We start from the raw sequence: 14,788 nt of genomic DNA, 5'->3' as shown, positions 1-14,788 counted from the left end.
TTCCGTGATTACAGTGCAAAGACGTTTCAGGTTGAGGTACCAAATTGATGCTCCGAATGGGTGGAATATTCGCAGATGGTATCGAAAGTGTCTAGATACAGGATGTGTATGTAAAGGAAAGAGTCCATTCCACCCTCGTGTTCCTGAAGAAAGTGTTGCACGAATTCTAACTGCTTTTCAACGTAGTTCTTCAAAATCAACTCGTCATGCCAGTCGGGAGTTAAAACTGCCTACAACGACAATTTGGCGTGCTTTGAGACGTCGGTTGGTCATGAAGCTGTACAAGTTACAGTTGTTACAAATTCTGCGTCCTGATGACAAACGCACACGTGTGGCATTTTGTAACGAGATTCTTGATGCTGTTGACATTGATAACACTTTCACGCAACGCCTCGTGTTCTGTGATGAAACGACTTTCCATGTTAGTGGTCAGGTAAACAAACACAATGTTCGAATTTGGGGCCTACATAACCCACAAGCAGCCATTGAACATGTACGAGATTCGCCCAAAGTCAAAGTGTTTTGTACGATATCTGAAGCTGCACGAAGACAGCTTCATTTTTCAACATGACACGGGGCACCCCCTCCCCCCCACTGGAGCCGCCAAGTGCGTGAATATCTGAATGAAACTCTACCGAACCGTTGGATTGGTCGTCAAGGAGCTGGAGACGTAGCATGTCTCAGCTGGGCTCCATGGTCACCGGATTTGACACCCTCTGACTTCTTCGTGTGGGGTTTCGTTAAAGACAACACTTATGTACCACCACTCCCAAGAACCTGGAAGAGTTGAAGAACCGGATCCGTGCTGCTACAACATCAGTGACGAAGGGCTTGCTTCCCCGAGTATGGGAAGAATTTGAGTATCCATGTGATATTGTTCGTGTCGCTCATGGAGGACATATTGAACATCTGTAGTCTGAACTTGAGAGGTTCGTAAATACGTGTGTAAAGTTTCATATTCGTATGTCTTAAAGTTTAATAAATATAAGCATTCGAAATACGTATATATATATTTTTTTTGAAACATCCTATACTTTATTTTACATATGTTTGTGGCTGCAGCCGAAACAAATTTTCTAAATAACAACAACCTGCAGCAATGGCAGTTGTTAGCTGAATTAAAATAACCTTTCGCTTCGGATTCGCCAGTATTACGCAGTTTCAAGTGAGTAGAATATAATCAGCCAAAAAGACATTTTCAGGTGACAGTCAAAATGTTATACTTCGTTAAAATATGGTTATTGGCCGGACTTTAAAATTACCAACATTACAACAAGACTTTCCTGAGCAGCAGTAATGTATCATACAAGAGCTGAACTCTGTTGCTTAGGAATCCTCTTGCATCAAGTTGTTAATTTTAAAGACCAGTAAGCTGCTATACAACAAAATTTTAACAAAATTTGACCATACTCACGTTCTGACTGTTCCGCAAAAATATTCGTTTGACTGATCAAACTATTCTCACTTGAAAATGGCGGCACATCCTAAACTGTGTAGTAGCGACGAATCCAAAATGAAATAATATTTTAATCCAACTAACAACTATCAGGGTGGCAGATTGCTGTTATTTAGAAAATTTATTTTGGCTCAGGCTACCATTGCAACAAAAAAAGTATATTTTTATATGGTTATCAAACAAAAGTGCGTTCATCAGAAGTTTCACTGCCTTTCGATTCCCATCCTAAGATAACATTGGCAGACAGATGTGCGCCTATGTTAGATAGCATTTACAGTGAGCTGTTAACTGTTGCCATTACCGAAATGTTCCACACTCTTATCTTTTCTCATATCCTCAGAGAGTACTACGAAGTCGCATGAAAATACGAGTACACACCGTCAAAGTATGGCATCTGCAAGGCGCTAAGCTTGATTTTGAAATGTGGCAGTAATTAATGTAATTTTTCTGCTGGAGAAGACATGAAATGGCATATTAAGACCCTGAATTGCATTGAGTGCAGTATTTTTGTGAGTCTGATTCCTGTCCCGAATACAGAAAACAGCTGGACCTTATCAGTGCTCAAAAAAAAAAAAAAAAAAAAAAAAAACCATCAGAATTAGCACATTTTTCATTGCCTTCTACGTCAATCCTGGTGATACAAAAACGAGAATATTTTTAGCAATAACATCGCTCCAGTACAATATGTAACATCTATATGCTAGACCTTCTTTCAGTTAGTCTGCATTCCGGAATTCGTCAAATAAGAGATTCGATTGTATGATCACCAGTGAAAACTGAATGCGTCAACGAATCATTCTTTATTATGGAGAATAAAAATGAGCCGCGCGAGAATTAGCGGAGCGGTCTAGGGCGCTGCAGTCATGGACTGTGCGGCTGGTCCCGGCGGAGGTTCGAGTCCTCCCACGGGCATGGGTGTGTGTGTTTGTCCTTAGGATAATTTAGGTTAAGTAGTGTGTAAGCTTAGGGACTGATGACCTTAACAGTTAAGTCCCATAAGATTTCACACATTTTTCAGCGAAAGACCGTTGAAGGTCGTTGGACAGCACTAAGCTTTGGATGTACGAGAGGTACTCAAATGAAAACCTTAAAAGTGTAATTCAGAATCAACATTGTTCTGTAAGTCGGCAGGTCTGTTACCAATGATGTAAGGAATGTCCTACAGGCTGCAGCATACTGCCACTCCAGCAACCGCCGATGACCTGCACTTTGATACTCTGCCACAGCTGTCATACTCACCAGACTTCATGCCGAGTGAGTACCACATGTTTGGATCACTCAAAGAGGCGAAAAGAAATTTCGTTCCGATGAAGAGTGAAGAGATGCAATAGGAGGCGCACGAGTGGCTGCAGACGCGACCGACAGGAATTTTTTTGTTTTAATCCGTGCATACTTCCTAACGTTGGAGGACGTTTGTTGAGTAACAGGGAGAATATGTAGAAAAATGAAACACTTGTGTTCCACTGATGTCCAATAAAAATTTTTCAAAAATATTTCAGGTTTTCATTTGACACCCCTCGTACATTTTGGAGATCGTGATAAGTGTCTGCTCAATACTGCTTTTATAGCTCAATCACACTTATACTTTAAATGAGAAACAAAGACAGGAAGACAAGACAAAAAAAAGTGTTTAATGCGTTATGAATCTCAGACTGACGTATTTTAAGTACGAAGATTCTATTTCTGCTGCAAATGGCTATTGGAGCCTTTGATTCACTTCACTGTATGTTCTGTGATTTTAGTGTGACAAATGAGAAGACGCTGAAGTACTTACTGCAGGCGTTCTCGTCGGACTCATCCTTGCAGTCCGGCTTGTCGTTACAGAAGAGTTCCTTCTCGATGCACTCGCCGTTGCCACAGGACAGCTTGCCTTCGGGGCACACTGGTTCGTCCGTCTTGAGGATGGGCAGAACCTTACGCGGCTCTGCAGATACAGGGAACACCGTTTGTAGAAGGGCGTCGTGGTCCACGGACAGTTTTGGAGAGTAAGTTGTCCAGGAATTGTGGGGTACAGGGAGCGGAAAGTCGAGTTATCGGCGGTTAGAGACACGCAACAGGCAACAGAAGAGGGGAAGGGCAGACACAAACACAAGAAACAGACACAGTTAAGAGAGACACACATTTCAGAGCGAGGCTGGCTCGCCGCGAAGGCCACGTATTATCAAGCATTGAAATTTGAGAAAAAATCACTGTAGCAACAGTCAAGAAAATAAACAGTGAAAAATGCGCCAACAGAGTGATGGCGAAAAAGAAATTTTAATATTTAAAACAAAGATTGAGGCTGTGTGAACAGTATAAAGAAAATAAGTTCTATCTAATACGAAGTGAATAATTCTACTTAGAAAACACAAAAAAAATGTTATATTTTCATTGTTACGTGTTAGTAGTTAGTTCAGTATTCCCATTTCCTATTCATACTACTAAAGATATTAAAAAACGCTAACAACCATTTTCAAAGTACGTATTTACCAAAGAGCTATTCTTACATAAGCAGTCTAAGATAGTACAGACTACACCCAAAGATTAACTGCTGAGTTCATTCACTACTCAACACAGCAAGTAATGGCGTCGAGAGATAGCGTTGTTATTGTAGACGTGCAGAAGACAAGGCGAGTGAGGGGAAAATGAGATAAGGTGTAGAGTTGAAAAGAGCATGCAAAGGGGTGAGGAGCCAAAGGATCCAAACTACAGGGAAATAGTTCAAAATCAAGATAACCTAAATAAGAAAAATACTACATCACAGTGGGTTCCATGCACAAAAATGAATCCGTTTACATTTTTTCATTTTCTACAATCCAAACCAAATACTTTTACTAGCTTTTCTCAGTCGGTCAATAGAAAGCGACCTTATTGGTGCACCTCTGCCGGACCGTCACCCCAACGGATGTTGGCATTTCCCAGAAACTTACTCTCGAGCTGGTTACAGTTCTGCACTTTACCCTTCCAATCGCAAGTTTGCTTTTCAACGTCGAAAGCCAATCCGGAGGGGCAACTGATTTGCTTTATACCAGACTTTGTGCACCTGATAAACAAAATAACAAAAAAGACCTTATTATTAAGTTAAAATGCGACGGCGCAAAATGCCACTGGATACGTCACCTATTTCTGACAGGGCCTACATATACGTTTTCGTTTTCATCGCATTAAATGTCACCTACTCACGTCTGATAATATCAGTCGTAATTGGGGACAAAGTTTCTCATGTATTTCAGGTGAGAGGTCAAAATTTTTTGTCCTTGTCCTATGATTAATTAAATGATCCATTAAGAGAAAGACGACTTAACTTGTGGAGAGTAACATTATTATCAGCGTGAACTTGAGCAAATGATTACTAAAGTATGCAGGGTATTTGGAAATTCCCGTTACAAACATTTAGAACTTTTAGAGGGCAGTGAGTACATGATATTTTGAATAGGAGCCCATGTCCGGAAACGTACCGTTTCCGTGTTACAGCCGTTTGAAAACATGTTTGCTAGGCTGGTATGCAACGGGGTAGTCATGGTTTGGGTTGGTTATGTCGGATCGGCTGCTGTCATGTGACATTATCCCCCCTCCCCTCTGGCCTGGTTCGAGCCTCATTGCGTGTCTGTGAGTGTTAGAGCAACACGGTTGAGTATCTTTTTGCAATAGTACTCCGATATGATCCTTCTGAATGGCAAAGCTCACGGTAACGGAGGAGCTGCTCGGCCGCCTTTGTCAAGATCATTCTCCGTCGCATGCCCTTTTTGCCGCAATTACGCAACGGCTTCGAGAAAGGGTACCCTCAGCGTTAACGGGCGTTACTGTGGTGCTCTGAGACACCGCACGCCCGAACTGGAAGAGGTCACGGAGCATCACATTGAAGATAACCCGTCAACGAATAGACGATCACTTGTTTTGGACTATTAATAAGTGGAATTGCAAAACAAGTGATGTACTGTAATCAGTTACTTGCAAAAGTAGTCTCGTTACCAACATGTTTTCAAATGGTTGTGGCACGGAAACGTTACGTTTCCGGAAATGGGATCCAACTCAAAATATCATCTACTCACTCCCCTCTACAAGTCCTACAAGTTTGTACCTGGAATGTCTTAATGTCGCGTTCCTGTGGTTGTACGTTTATATAACCATAGTCTTGAAGCTACAGTTCTAGCTGTTTTCTTTGTAAATTGCTGCATTTCCTTCATAAGTCATTACATAACAGTGTGCAAACGACTGGCACGCCTTTTACTCGAAGGTCTTGTTGCATAAACGGCTCTACGACAGTTACGGTGTTTCATTATATACACACGCCGAGTACCGTTTATGAAATCAAAAAACCAGAATATCAACATCGCCCTTTAGAAGGCAGGCGCCATATTCCTCAGAGTTGTAATTGGTGAGTATCTGTAGCATTTTGCGTCTCTGATTGACATACAGGTAAATCATACTTACTTTCTACCCTATCACAGTTTTTAACATTGGTTCTCCAATCACATGTTTGTCGCTCAATATCAAAAGCTAATCCGTTAGGGCACCTGACGGACGCCAGGCGCGTAATGCCGTTCTCTCCCGCTTGGTCGCACCTGGGAGCAGAACACAAGTTTCACTCACTTAGCGGGCGCTGCTCCTCGCCTCGCGACTTGCGCCTCGGCCACAACGGGACACCTGCGGGCAGTCAAGTTTTCCTCCGCCACGCGCTCCACATACATGCGCGGTATACTTTGTGTGGCGGGGAGCTTTCTTCCGTCTCAAGACAAGAATCCCTTGGTTGGAATAACTCTTCAACTTTTATATATATATATATATATATATATATATATATATAACTGACATGGTACACGCAAGAGCGCTAGTAACACTTTTTTGGGAGTTCCTGGCCGCCGCATGTTGTCCCGTTGTGAACTGCGCTCGCCAACGGAAGCTTTGAGGATCGCTTTTGCCACGGAGTCACCACAAATTTCTCGGAGAATCAGAGTTACTTCGTGTCTATGGTGGTACCATCTAATACATTTTGGAAATCGGGTATTCAAAAGAACACTATTAAAATTTAATAAATGTGTGAGCATTCATTATAGTGCAGTTTTTGTATCTGAAAGGGACATGAGACTGTAAATTCACTTTCTGTCCGAGTGTCAGACTAACATGAATTGACGAACTTTCAGTTCTGCAGGGAGGTCCAATCTATCTTTAGTAAAATCCTATCAATTCAGCATCTTGCCATACGGCAACAGCCCATGGCATATTCTGCCTCTCCCTTCAGATCCCTGAAACAAGATAGTATACCCCGACTGCCTACTGTATCTGTGTGTCTTACTCTTTCGGCAGCCGCCACCAGCTCGTAATACAGGGTGATCCAAAAGTCTGTTAACATTTGAAAATTCAGTACTTCGCTGAATAATGCAGGAGAGAGGTAAAATCGACGCACGTGCTTGAGATGCCATGGCTTTTTATTGAAACCAAAAAAAAATCCACGAAATGGTCAACAGGTGGCGCTTCATATGATATAAAAGCAATAATTACCATAACAACTGACTACTAGCGAAGATGATATTCTGTATGACGAAACATGTCGACCGTCATTCATCAACAATACCTGCAGTAGAGCGACAATGTTGTAAACAGCGTTGGACAGCATATCAGTAGGTTCGGTGAGAAATTGCCGTCGGATGTAGTCTTTTGTCATCCCTAATGATGTCGGGCGATGGCTGTAGACGTGCGACTTCAGGTAACCCCACAACAAATAGTCACGCAGATTGAGGTCTGCGGACCTGAGAGGCTAAACATGGCGGACGTGGAGGCTCAGCACGTGATCGTCACTAGACAGTGTGCGAAGATCTTTCACACGTGCAGCAGTAAGAGGTGGAGCGCCATCCTGCTTAAAAATCGTTCCTTCCAGCAGATGTTTGTCAGCCAGGGTAGGAATAATCTGACTGCCTCTCTCACTAAAGCTCATTTTATACAGGATTCTCATGGGGCGTCACTGATGTGTTGTTGACCAGCGCCATCGGTTGACCAGTTTTTGCAATCGTTTTTGGTTTCAATAAAATCCCCAGTGTCCTTCTTGTAAGCGTGTTAACTTTTACCACTCTACCTATATTATTCCGTGAATTTGTGCGTTTTCAAATGTTAACGGACTTTCGGGTCACCCTCTACTTCTCTGTCTGGTTCTCTTTCTGGTACATTTATTCTAGATGTTCGATTTTCTCACGGTACTTTCTAGTTTCGTAAGTCCTATCACTTAGCCCCAAACCGCGGCATGCTGTTGTGCCTTTCCATTCATATACCCGTATCTGTGTATCTTAATGGCCTATCGATTGTCAGTGATTCCTGCTCAGAGACTGCTGACAGTGCAGGTAATGCGTCACTCGGACCGTCGGGAACAGATTACTGGGTGCTGGATTGAGATCTCGAGTTGCCTCGCGTCGTTCAGCGCTGTCACCACAAGACAGACTAAAGAGCCTTGTATGGTGAAGAGGCAGAGTCAGCTGGGACATTGAATAGATCCTGTGGTGTTCAAGGAACAGTGTCGCTTATGTTTGTGGTCACGTGGTCAGTAGACGACCTGGTCAAAGGTAACAGGAAGCAGCAGCTCTCGAGAGCTCCAACTCTACAGACTCATGCAAGCACGCTGTGGGGAGCTGTCGCATATGACAACAGGACCGATACAGTGATTGTTGACATGAGGCTGAATGATCACCAGCATGTGACGAGAATGGTAAACCCTGTAGTCATATCTGTAGCGACCAGGATACCAAACGGAATATTCCAACAAGACAATGCAAGACTCAGCACTGCAGTTCTCAGTACAGAAGCTTTGAGAGTTGTTCGGATCTTTGACTCGCATTCCTAGCTCCTAGTCTATCCCCCCTAGAGCGTGTCTGGGACGCGATGGGAAGACTATACTTTCGTAGTAGCCTCCAGGCAGCGGGGGGGTTCATGAACTGACACAATATGGCAAAAATTTCGGTCAAGATTCCTGTTACGACAAGGATATCTCAACAAATTTTGATAGTTATTGAACTGGTGATCCATAGTGTAACATTTACCATTCTCGTCAATGTTTGCAGCTTGCCTCACTCTCTGGAAGAACTAGGAGTAAAGAGAAAAACTAGCCTTGTCAGGCACATGCAATGCACTTGTCATCGTACGTTTTCTACACTTCTGAAATCGATTACAGGAGCAAATTTTCAATCGTAGCTTGGAATACGATTCTTGACAAAGCTGTAAACATTGCAGTGGCTGGACTTTCTACAAGTAATGCCCCACTTTATGTAGGAGCAAGACGACCAGAGTTTTTCTCTGCAGTTTTGTGGAGCAGACTTCTCCCTTTGTTTCTTTTGCTACCGGGGAAGGGAAAGTCGCATTCTTTGTTAACGTTTCCCTGTTGCGCAACTTAATGCCGCTACGTGCATTCCACACAGGCTGCAGGCTGCTATAACCCCCGACATTTCGTTTGAGGTTTGTCCGTAGCGGCCGCTGTCAAGATTTCGCCATATTTTACACCGTAATTAGTTATATTGGCGTTGTAACTAAATACGACTATTGGGGCTATATAAAGCGCTACTTTTTTCATACCAAGATCGATGTGGAAGCCATCGCGATCTCAGCTTTACTGGCAATAAGGCTTCCTTGATTGTATTCTTGTTTGACGTGTATATGACAACCGAAAGAAAATCAAGTCAGTCTGATGAAGGACACTGAAAACTAAATCAGTCATTCACATATTTTATCTACTGTAAGACTATCTTGTGGTTGCGATAATTATGCGATTATGCTCTGTATTACGGCTGTCATTCGATAAATAATGCCACATTTTTACAAGCGTTAATGAATATTAGAACATCCCCTTTTAGGAGCTTCAAATCTCTGGTTTATTTTGTACATCTGCGTAGTTTTCAACAATTTCGAAAACTGGCAGAGCAAAGTGACGTCAACGTGAGGCACTCATTGCTGTAATTGAATTCTTGTTTACGAAAAAAGAAGCCGTGGTGAACAAACATAAACGTTTGTGTGCAGTGTGTGCCTGATGCACAATTGATAGGAATACTGTTGGTCGGCGGGTAAAGAGAGTTAAAGTGCCAGGAATTGTAGACACTCAGCTCCATGATCGGCCACATTCTGGACGTCCACCACGGCTTCTGCCCCCGAAGTGTTGAATCGCTGGATGCCATTAGTAGTGCAGACAACTGACTCTATAACTATCGGTGAGCATTGGAAGTACGTATGCAATGACTGGATACTCAAAGGTGTGTTCAAGGTGGGTGTCACGAATGCTCACGACCCATCACAAGATTCAAAGAGAAGCTATTTCATCTTTACTGTTGGAGCAGTTCATAGCCAATGAAGATGCCCTTCTGTCACGGATCGATACATGTGACGAAACCTGGGTGCATCACTTTAAGCTTTTATCAACGGGGAATAAGTGCTCTTATTGAACGCTAGCGTAAAGCCATTGGATGTAGAACCTATGTAGAAAAACAGTGCATGTAAAAGGAATATTGACTGATATTTCCTTTAATTCTAATTCTTACGAACAAATATGTTCCGAGAAAATTGTGAGGCATTATTTACTGAACGATTTTTGTATGTAGTGCTAAGATGGAACATTTTCATGGTTTGTACGTACTAACAGGTCGAGAAATTTGTGGTAACCGCCATAACACAAATATTTTTGGGAAAAGCAAGAGACATCTTCATAGACAAACAAACGAAGAAGTATCGCAGATGTGGCACTCCGTTTGGATTTTGTACCAATGTGAGAGAAAGAGAAAAACAGATTTACACTTTTTACACACTTTAAAAGAAACATACTAAAGTTAACACATTTGCTGTAATTTTTAGCTGGATGGTATATGATAACGAGATATTTTATAATACTACATTCTCTATAAACAGACAGAATTAACTGTTTTTTTCATTAATTGTCTTTTCGTACTAGGTACCACATTACTAGTAAATTACACAGATGAAGCTCCGAAGATACTAATACGTAATCGACACTATTCTATCTATTTGAGCTGTTTATGTGATGACTTTTTTCTTGTAAATAATAAAGCTCTCGATTACTCGATTTTTATGTGCAAATTGCTTAAAAATTGAAACGTGCAGCAGCGCTATGCTTTCCACGGCCAGAATCACTCATCGTACAGGTAGTAAGTAATAGCTTAGCCGCCGCCTCTACCTGACGACGTCTCTGCAGTCTCCGTCAGTGCTGAGGCGGAAATACTCGTCGGGTGGCCTCTGGTCGCACAGCTCGTCGATGGACTGATCGTCGGCTTCAGCGCCGTCATCCTGTCGACGTACTCTCGTCAGTGCAGTAGCTGTAACACAGAGAGGAACACACCGTCAGGGAAAACTGTATAGTTAGAGACACGAGCGTTTTCTTGCAGTCATTGATACCTTTGGTCAACGAAGTGTCTAACATTTTCTTTACGTGGGGTACCACAGCTACACAGTTTCAAAACTACATTCCATCTCGGCTGTTTTCAACATAAATTAATTTTATTACATCTTGCACGATTGGAAGCTTTCGGTCTTATAGGCCGTTTTTGAGCGCAATAAGTATCGATGTGATGCACAGTGACCCTGTTATTAATGGGCGATATAGTTGATCAGAAAGTGAGCAAATAACGTGCAAACGTCAGAATTGAAACTGAAAGCATTGTGCGTGCAGCAATAGTCTTCTTCACAGCTAATTCCACACTATGGGATACTAAATCTGCTCGCTTTCGCTGTCGCACACCACCACCAATAACCACCATGAAATTTGGAACCACAATGTATGTGGCCAGCAGGAGTACAGTGAAAGGAGGAACACATTCTTATTTCTTCATTTCCAGTCTATGATCGCAATTGCATCCTCACACCTAATTTTATTTCTGACAGTATCTGTCTGGAGAGCGGCCTTGTACGGAAGTGAAAGGTGGACGATAAACAGTTCAGAGAAGAATAGAGTTGAAGCATTTGAAATGTGGTGCTATAAAAGAATGCTGAAGATTAGATGAGTAGATTGAATAATTTATGATGAGGTACTGAAACGAATTGGAGAAAAAAGAAATTTATGGTACAACTTGACTAAAAGAACGGATTGGTGGATAGCACACTTCCTGATGCATCATTGAATTATCTGCTCGGTAACGAAGGGAAGTGTGGGGTAAAAATTGTAACGGGAGACAGGCGTTCAGGCTACTTCAGGTTGCAGAGATGAAAAGACTTGCCCAGAATCGACTAGCCTGGAGAGCTTCATCGATCCAGTCTTTGAACTGAAGATCGTAACAGCAATCCATTTTATAGTCTTTTTGGCTCTGCCCGAGGACAATATTTTGTCACTATAGCCTGGAAGTAAAGAAAGAAATTCCTGTATTTCCTGAACTACTATGTCTACAAATGTGATTAAGAATACATTTTACTACTTATCATCATCGGAGGGTTTGTGAGGAGTCAGAGAGAGATGTCTGTATTGTATGGAGCGGCTAAACCGATGGTGATGGTTTGTGACATCATAGTGAACGTTCTGTGTCCTTACAATGATAAGTGTAATGACGATCAGGTGCGGCGTGCATGCGAGTATGTGCATCATGTATTCCTGATCACAGTGTGTATAATGATACCATCATGGGAACCTGTTCCTAAAGAGTATTCAAATTCAAATTGGCGGGTCTCTAGAGTATGTGTCCACAGAGAATAATTCCATGGTTTTCAGTTGTAGCACAGTTTTTGGAAGGAAAAACCCTTTGCTTCAATCACAGTATGTGAAGAGCGATACGGATTGTTTATTCAGTGTCGATAAATGAGAGGTGTGTGATAGCGTTTAACGACTTGTCGACATCGAGGTTGACAGAGGAGCTGTTCATTTGGAGAAAGACTCTGATGAGAAAGGGAGAGTAGCAGTATTCCCGTACTCGTCTCAAATGATTTAGGGGAACCACGAAAAAAAAAGTCTGTTTGACTCGACTGGGATTTGTTTACGAGTTGTGTGTGAGTGCCTGAATCTTTAGAACGGAATGGTCATTTTTATTTCTGATGTTATTTCTCTGGGATGAGGCTAGATCTGCTTTAGTGAGTGATATCAGTTCGGCTTTCGGTTCAAATGGTTCAAATGGCTCTGAGCACTATGGGACTTAACATCTGAGGTCATCAGTCCCTTAGAACTTAGAACTACTTAAACCTAACTAACCTAAGGACATCACGCACATCCATGCCCGAGGCAGGATTCGAACCTGCGACCGTAGCGGTCGCGCGGTTCCAGCCTGAAGCGCCTAGAACCGCTCGGCCACTCCGGCCGGCTCAGCTTTTGGTGTTGGCGTCAATATCAAGTAGCGATTTTCTAGAGTCACAGGATCACGATTTACCAAAATCACGATAACAGCCTGAATCAAAATCAACATGTGAAGTAAAACTGTTTTGTACTTAGCTGCACTCCCCAGAAATCGCGTGTAAATATAAGTGAACAACATCTTTCCAGTAACTCTCGTTTCTAATCTGGGGTGTATTTTAGAATATGACTTGAGGCTTATTGCCTTTGAGTCGACGGGATGTATTGTAAATCAAATGGAAAAATAATCTTCCTCGTTCTAGATTCAGACTACTGATGTATGAAAGTGCCTACCCAAAAGTCTGCTATCCTAATTATAACGAGTAAGTTAAAAGAGAATTTATCACAAATTTGACGAGGAAAGAATGAGTCAAGAAGATAACAACAGCAAATTTAACTAAGAACGAAAAATCGCAATTTCTATTCGGAACGCTTTCGCTCTTTCTCTTTAGTTTATTCTGAGTTTAGAGTTCCATATCAATCAAGATAGTTATACTCCTTCACTGAGCCATTTCTACCTTATCCTTGAGGGAAGGTGATTAATGTGCGACATAAGTTTGCAGAAATGGAAATAATGTTAACTGAGTGCTTCTGGATGGAGTTAATGGGAGAGGCGAAACGTGGAGCCACTCCAGAAACCACTTTTATGTGATCATCAGTCATCTGACTGTTTCGATGCGGACTGTCACTTGTTCCTCTCCTGTGTCAAACTCTTCATCTCAGATAAGCACTTACATACAGTGCCCTGAATTATTTATTGGATATATTTCAATCTCTGTCTTCTCCTACAGTTTACCTGCTACAGCTCCCTCTAGCACCGTGGAAGTTATTCCATGGTGTCTTAACACATAACCTATCATCCTGTCTCTTTTTCTTGTCAGTGTTTTCCACGTGTTCCCATCTTCGCCGGTTCTGCAGAGAACCTCCTCATTTTTTATCTTATCACCCGTCTGACTGCTAAAACATCTTAAGGCTCCTGCGGTGGTGCTCAGCGATATTCAGCGCAAATTTTCAGGAACAGTTCCGACCCTAACACCTTACCGGCTGCTGTATTCAGTTGTGGTCGCATTCATACTGACTCGAGAATGTCATAGCTCCACCCTAAGCAATGGTGATTAACGGTTTCAAATTTTCATTAAAATCTTCAGAAAAGAAAATCCTGCAAATCCTAATCAATGGATCTACTAACTGCATTACAACAATACACATCTTATTTTCCAGATACAGAACTTCATCAATTTCTTTCACTGCAAGACACTGCAAAACAAAATTTATACATATGTGTTTCAAAATAGACATAACTTTATTCTGTTATGCAACGGAAACCAGGCTGCAACTTCTATGTTGTCTTCAGAGTACAGCTCAGGTGCTCCTTATTTGTCACAATCATTGAGAGCCGCAACGCAAGGTTCTTTCCTTGCAACAAGATTGCAGAACGATTATCTATTGTGATAAGTAGGGCAGTTTTCATTGTTCATCCTCTACTAGCTTGGTCGTTGGACGACCAGAGCCTTAACTACACGCGAATTACTATCAGAAATGGATGTTCATCACTAGTTCTTAATAAGTTGTTGCGGATCTTTAAGGCATTTCGCAACATGCCATGTACAATACCGAGACAATGTCTGTGAGGGCAGCGTTTACCGCAATTGCGATTGCATTGTTCCACAGTGGTAAAGAGCACGAAGTGCATTAAAATTTAGTTACCATGCCGGATTGGAGAAATCTTTAATTAGTCCGCTGTGAAGACCTTTAAGCTAGAATTAGTTTGGCAAAACTGTTTTAAATGGATTGTGAAAAGTTTCTGTGAGGTAGATTTGGAAAACTTTGTTGACTGATAGTAAACAGTCCAAATAATTCATTATTAACTGAAAGGGATCAGAGTTTAAACGTGATTGATGGACAGAAATTACAATTTCTCCCATGACTCTCCAGTGTAGTAAAATGGTTCAAATGGCTCTGAGTACTATGCGACTTAACTTCTGAGGTCATCATTCGCCTAGAACTTAGAACTAATTAAACCTAACTAACCCAAGGACATAACACACATCCATGCC

General features: G+C 41.9%; 1 protein-coding gene across 2 annotated transcripts in view; it reads right to left on the bottom strand.

Moving 5' to 3' along the window:
* The window catches only part of LOC124595703 (chitin deacetylase 1), a 42,848-nt gene that overhangs the window by 22,145 nt on the left and 5,915 nt on the right, over window positions 1–14,788 (bottom strand). Inside the window, exons 2-4 of one of the 2 annotated variants that reach the window (XM_047134569.1) lie at window positions 10,599–10,737; window positions 4,366–4,478; window positions 3,231–3,380 (exon numbers count right to left, since the gene is read on the bottom strand). In XM_047134569.1, coding sequence (XP_046990525.1) covers window positions 3,231–3,380; window positions 4,366–4,478; window positions 10,599–10,737 — 402 coding nt within the window. Of the gene's footprint in view, window positions 1–3,230; window positions 3,381–4,365; window positions 4,479–5,869; window positions 6,001–10,598; window positions 10,738–14,788 lie in introns of both variants that reach the window. The other variant, XM_047134568.1, reaches the window with a different exon arrangement.

This window comes from Schistocerca americana, chromosome 2 (genome assembly GCF_021461395.2).
Source record: "Schistocerca americana isolate TAMUIC-IGC-003095 chromosome 2, iqSchAmer2.1, whole genome shotgun sequence".
Classification (NCBI taxonomy): Eukaryota; Metazoa; Arthropoda; class Insecta; order Orthoptera; family Acrididae; genus Schistocerca; species Schistocerca americana.
Note: the sequence above shows the minus strand (reverse complement) of the source record. Positions and strands in the feature narration are given on the sequence as shown.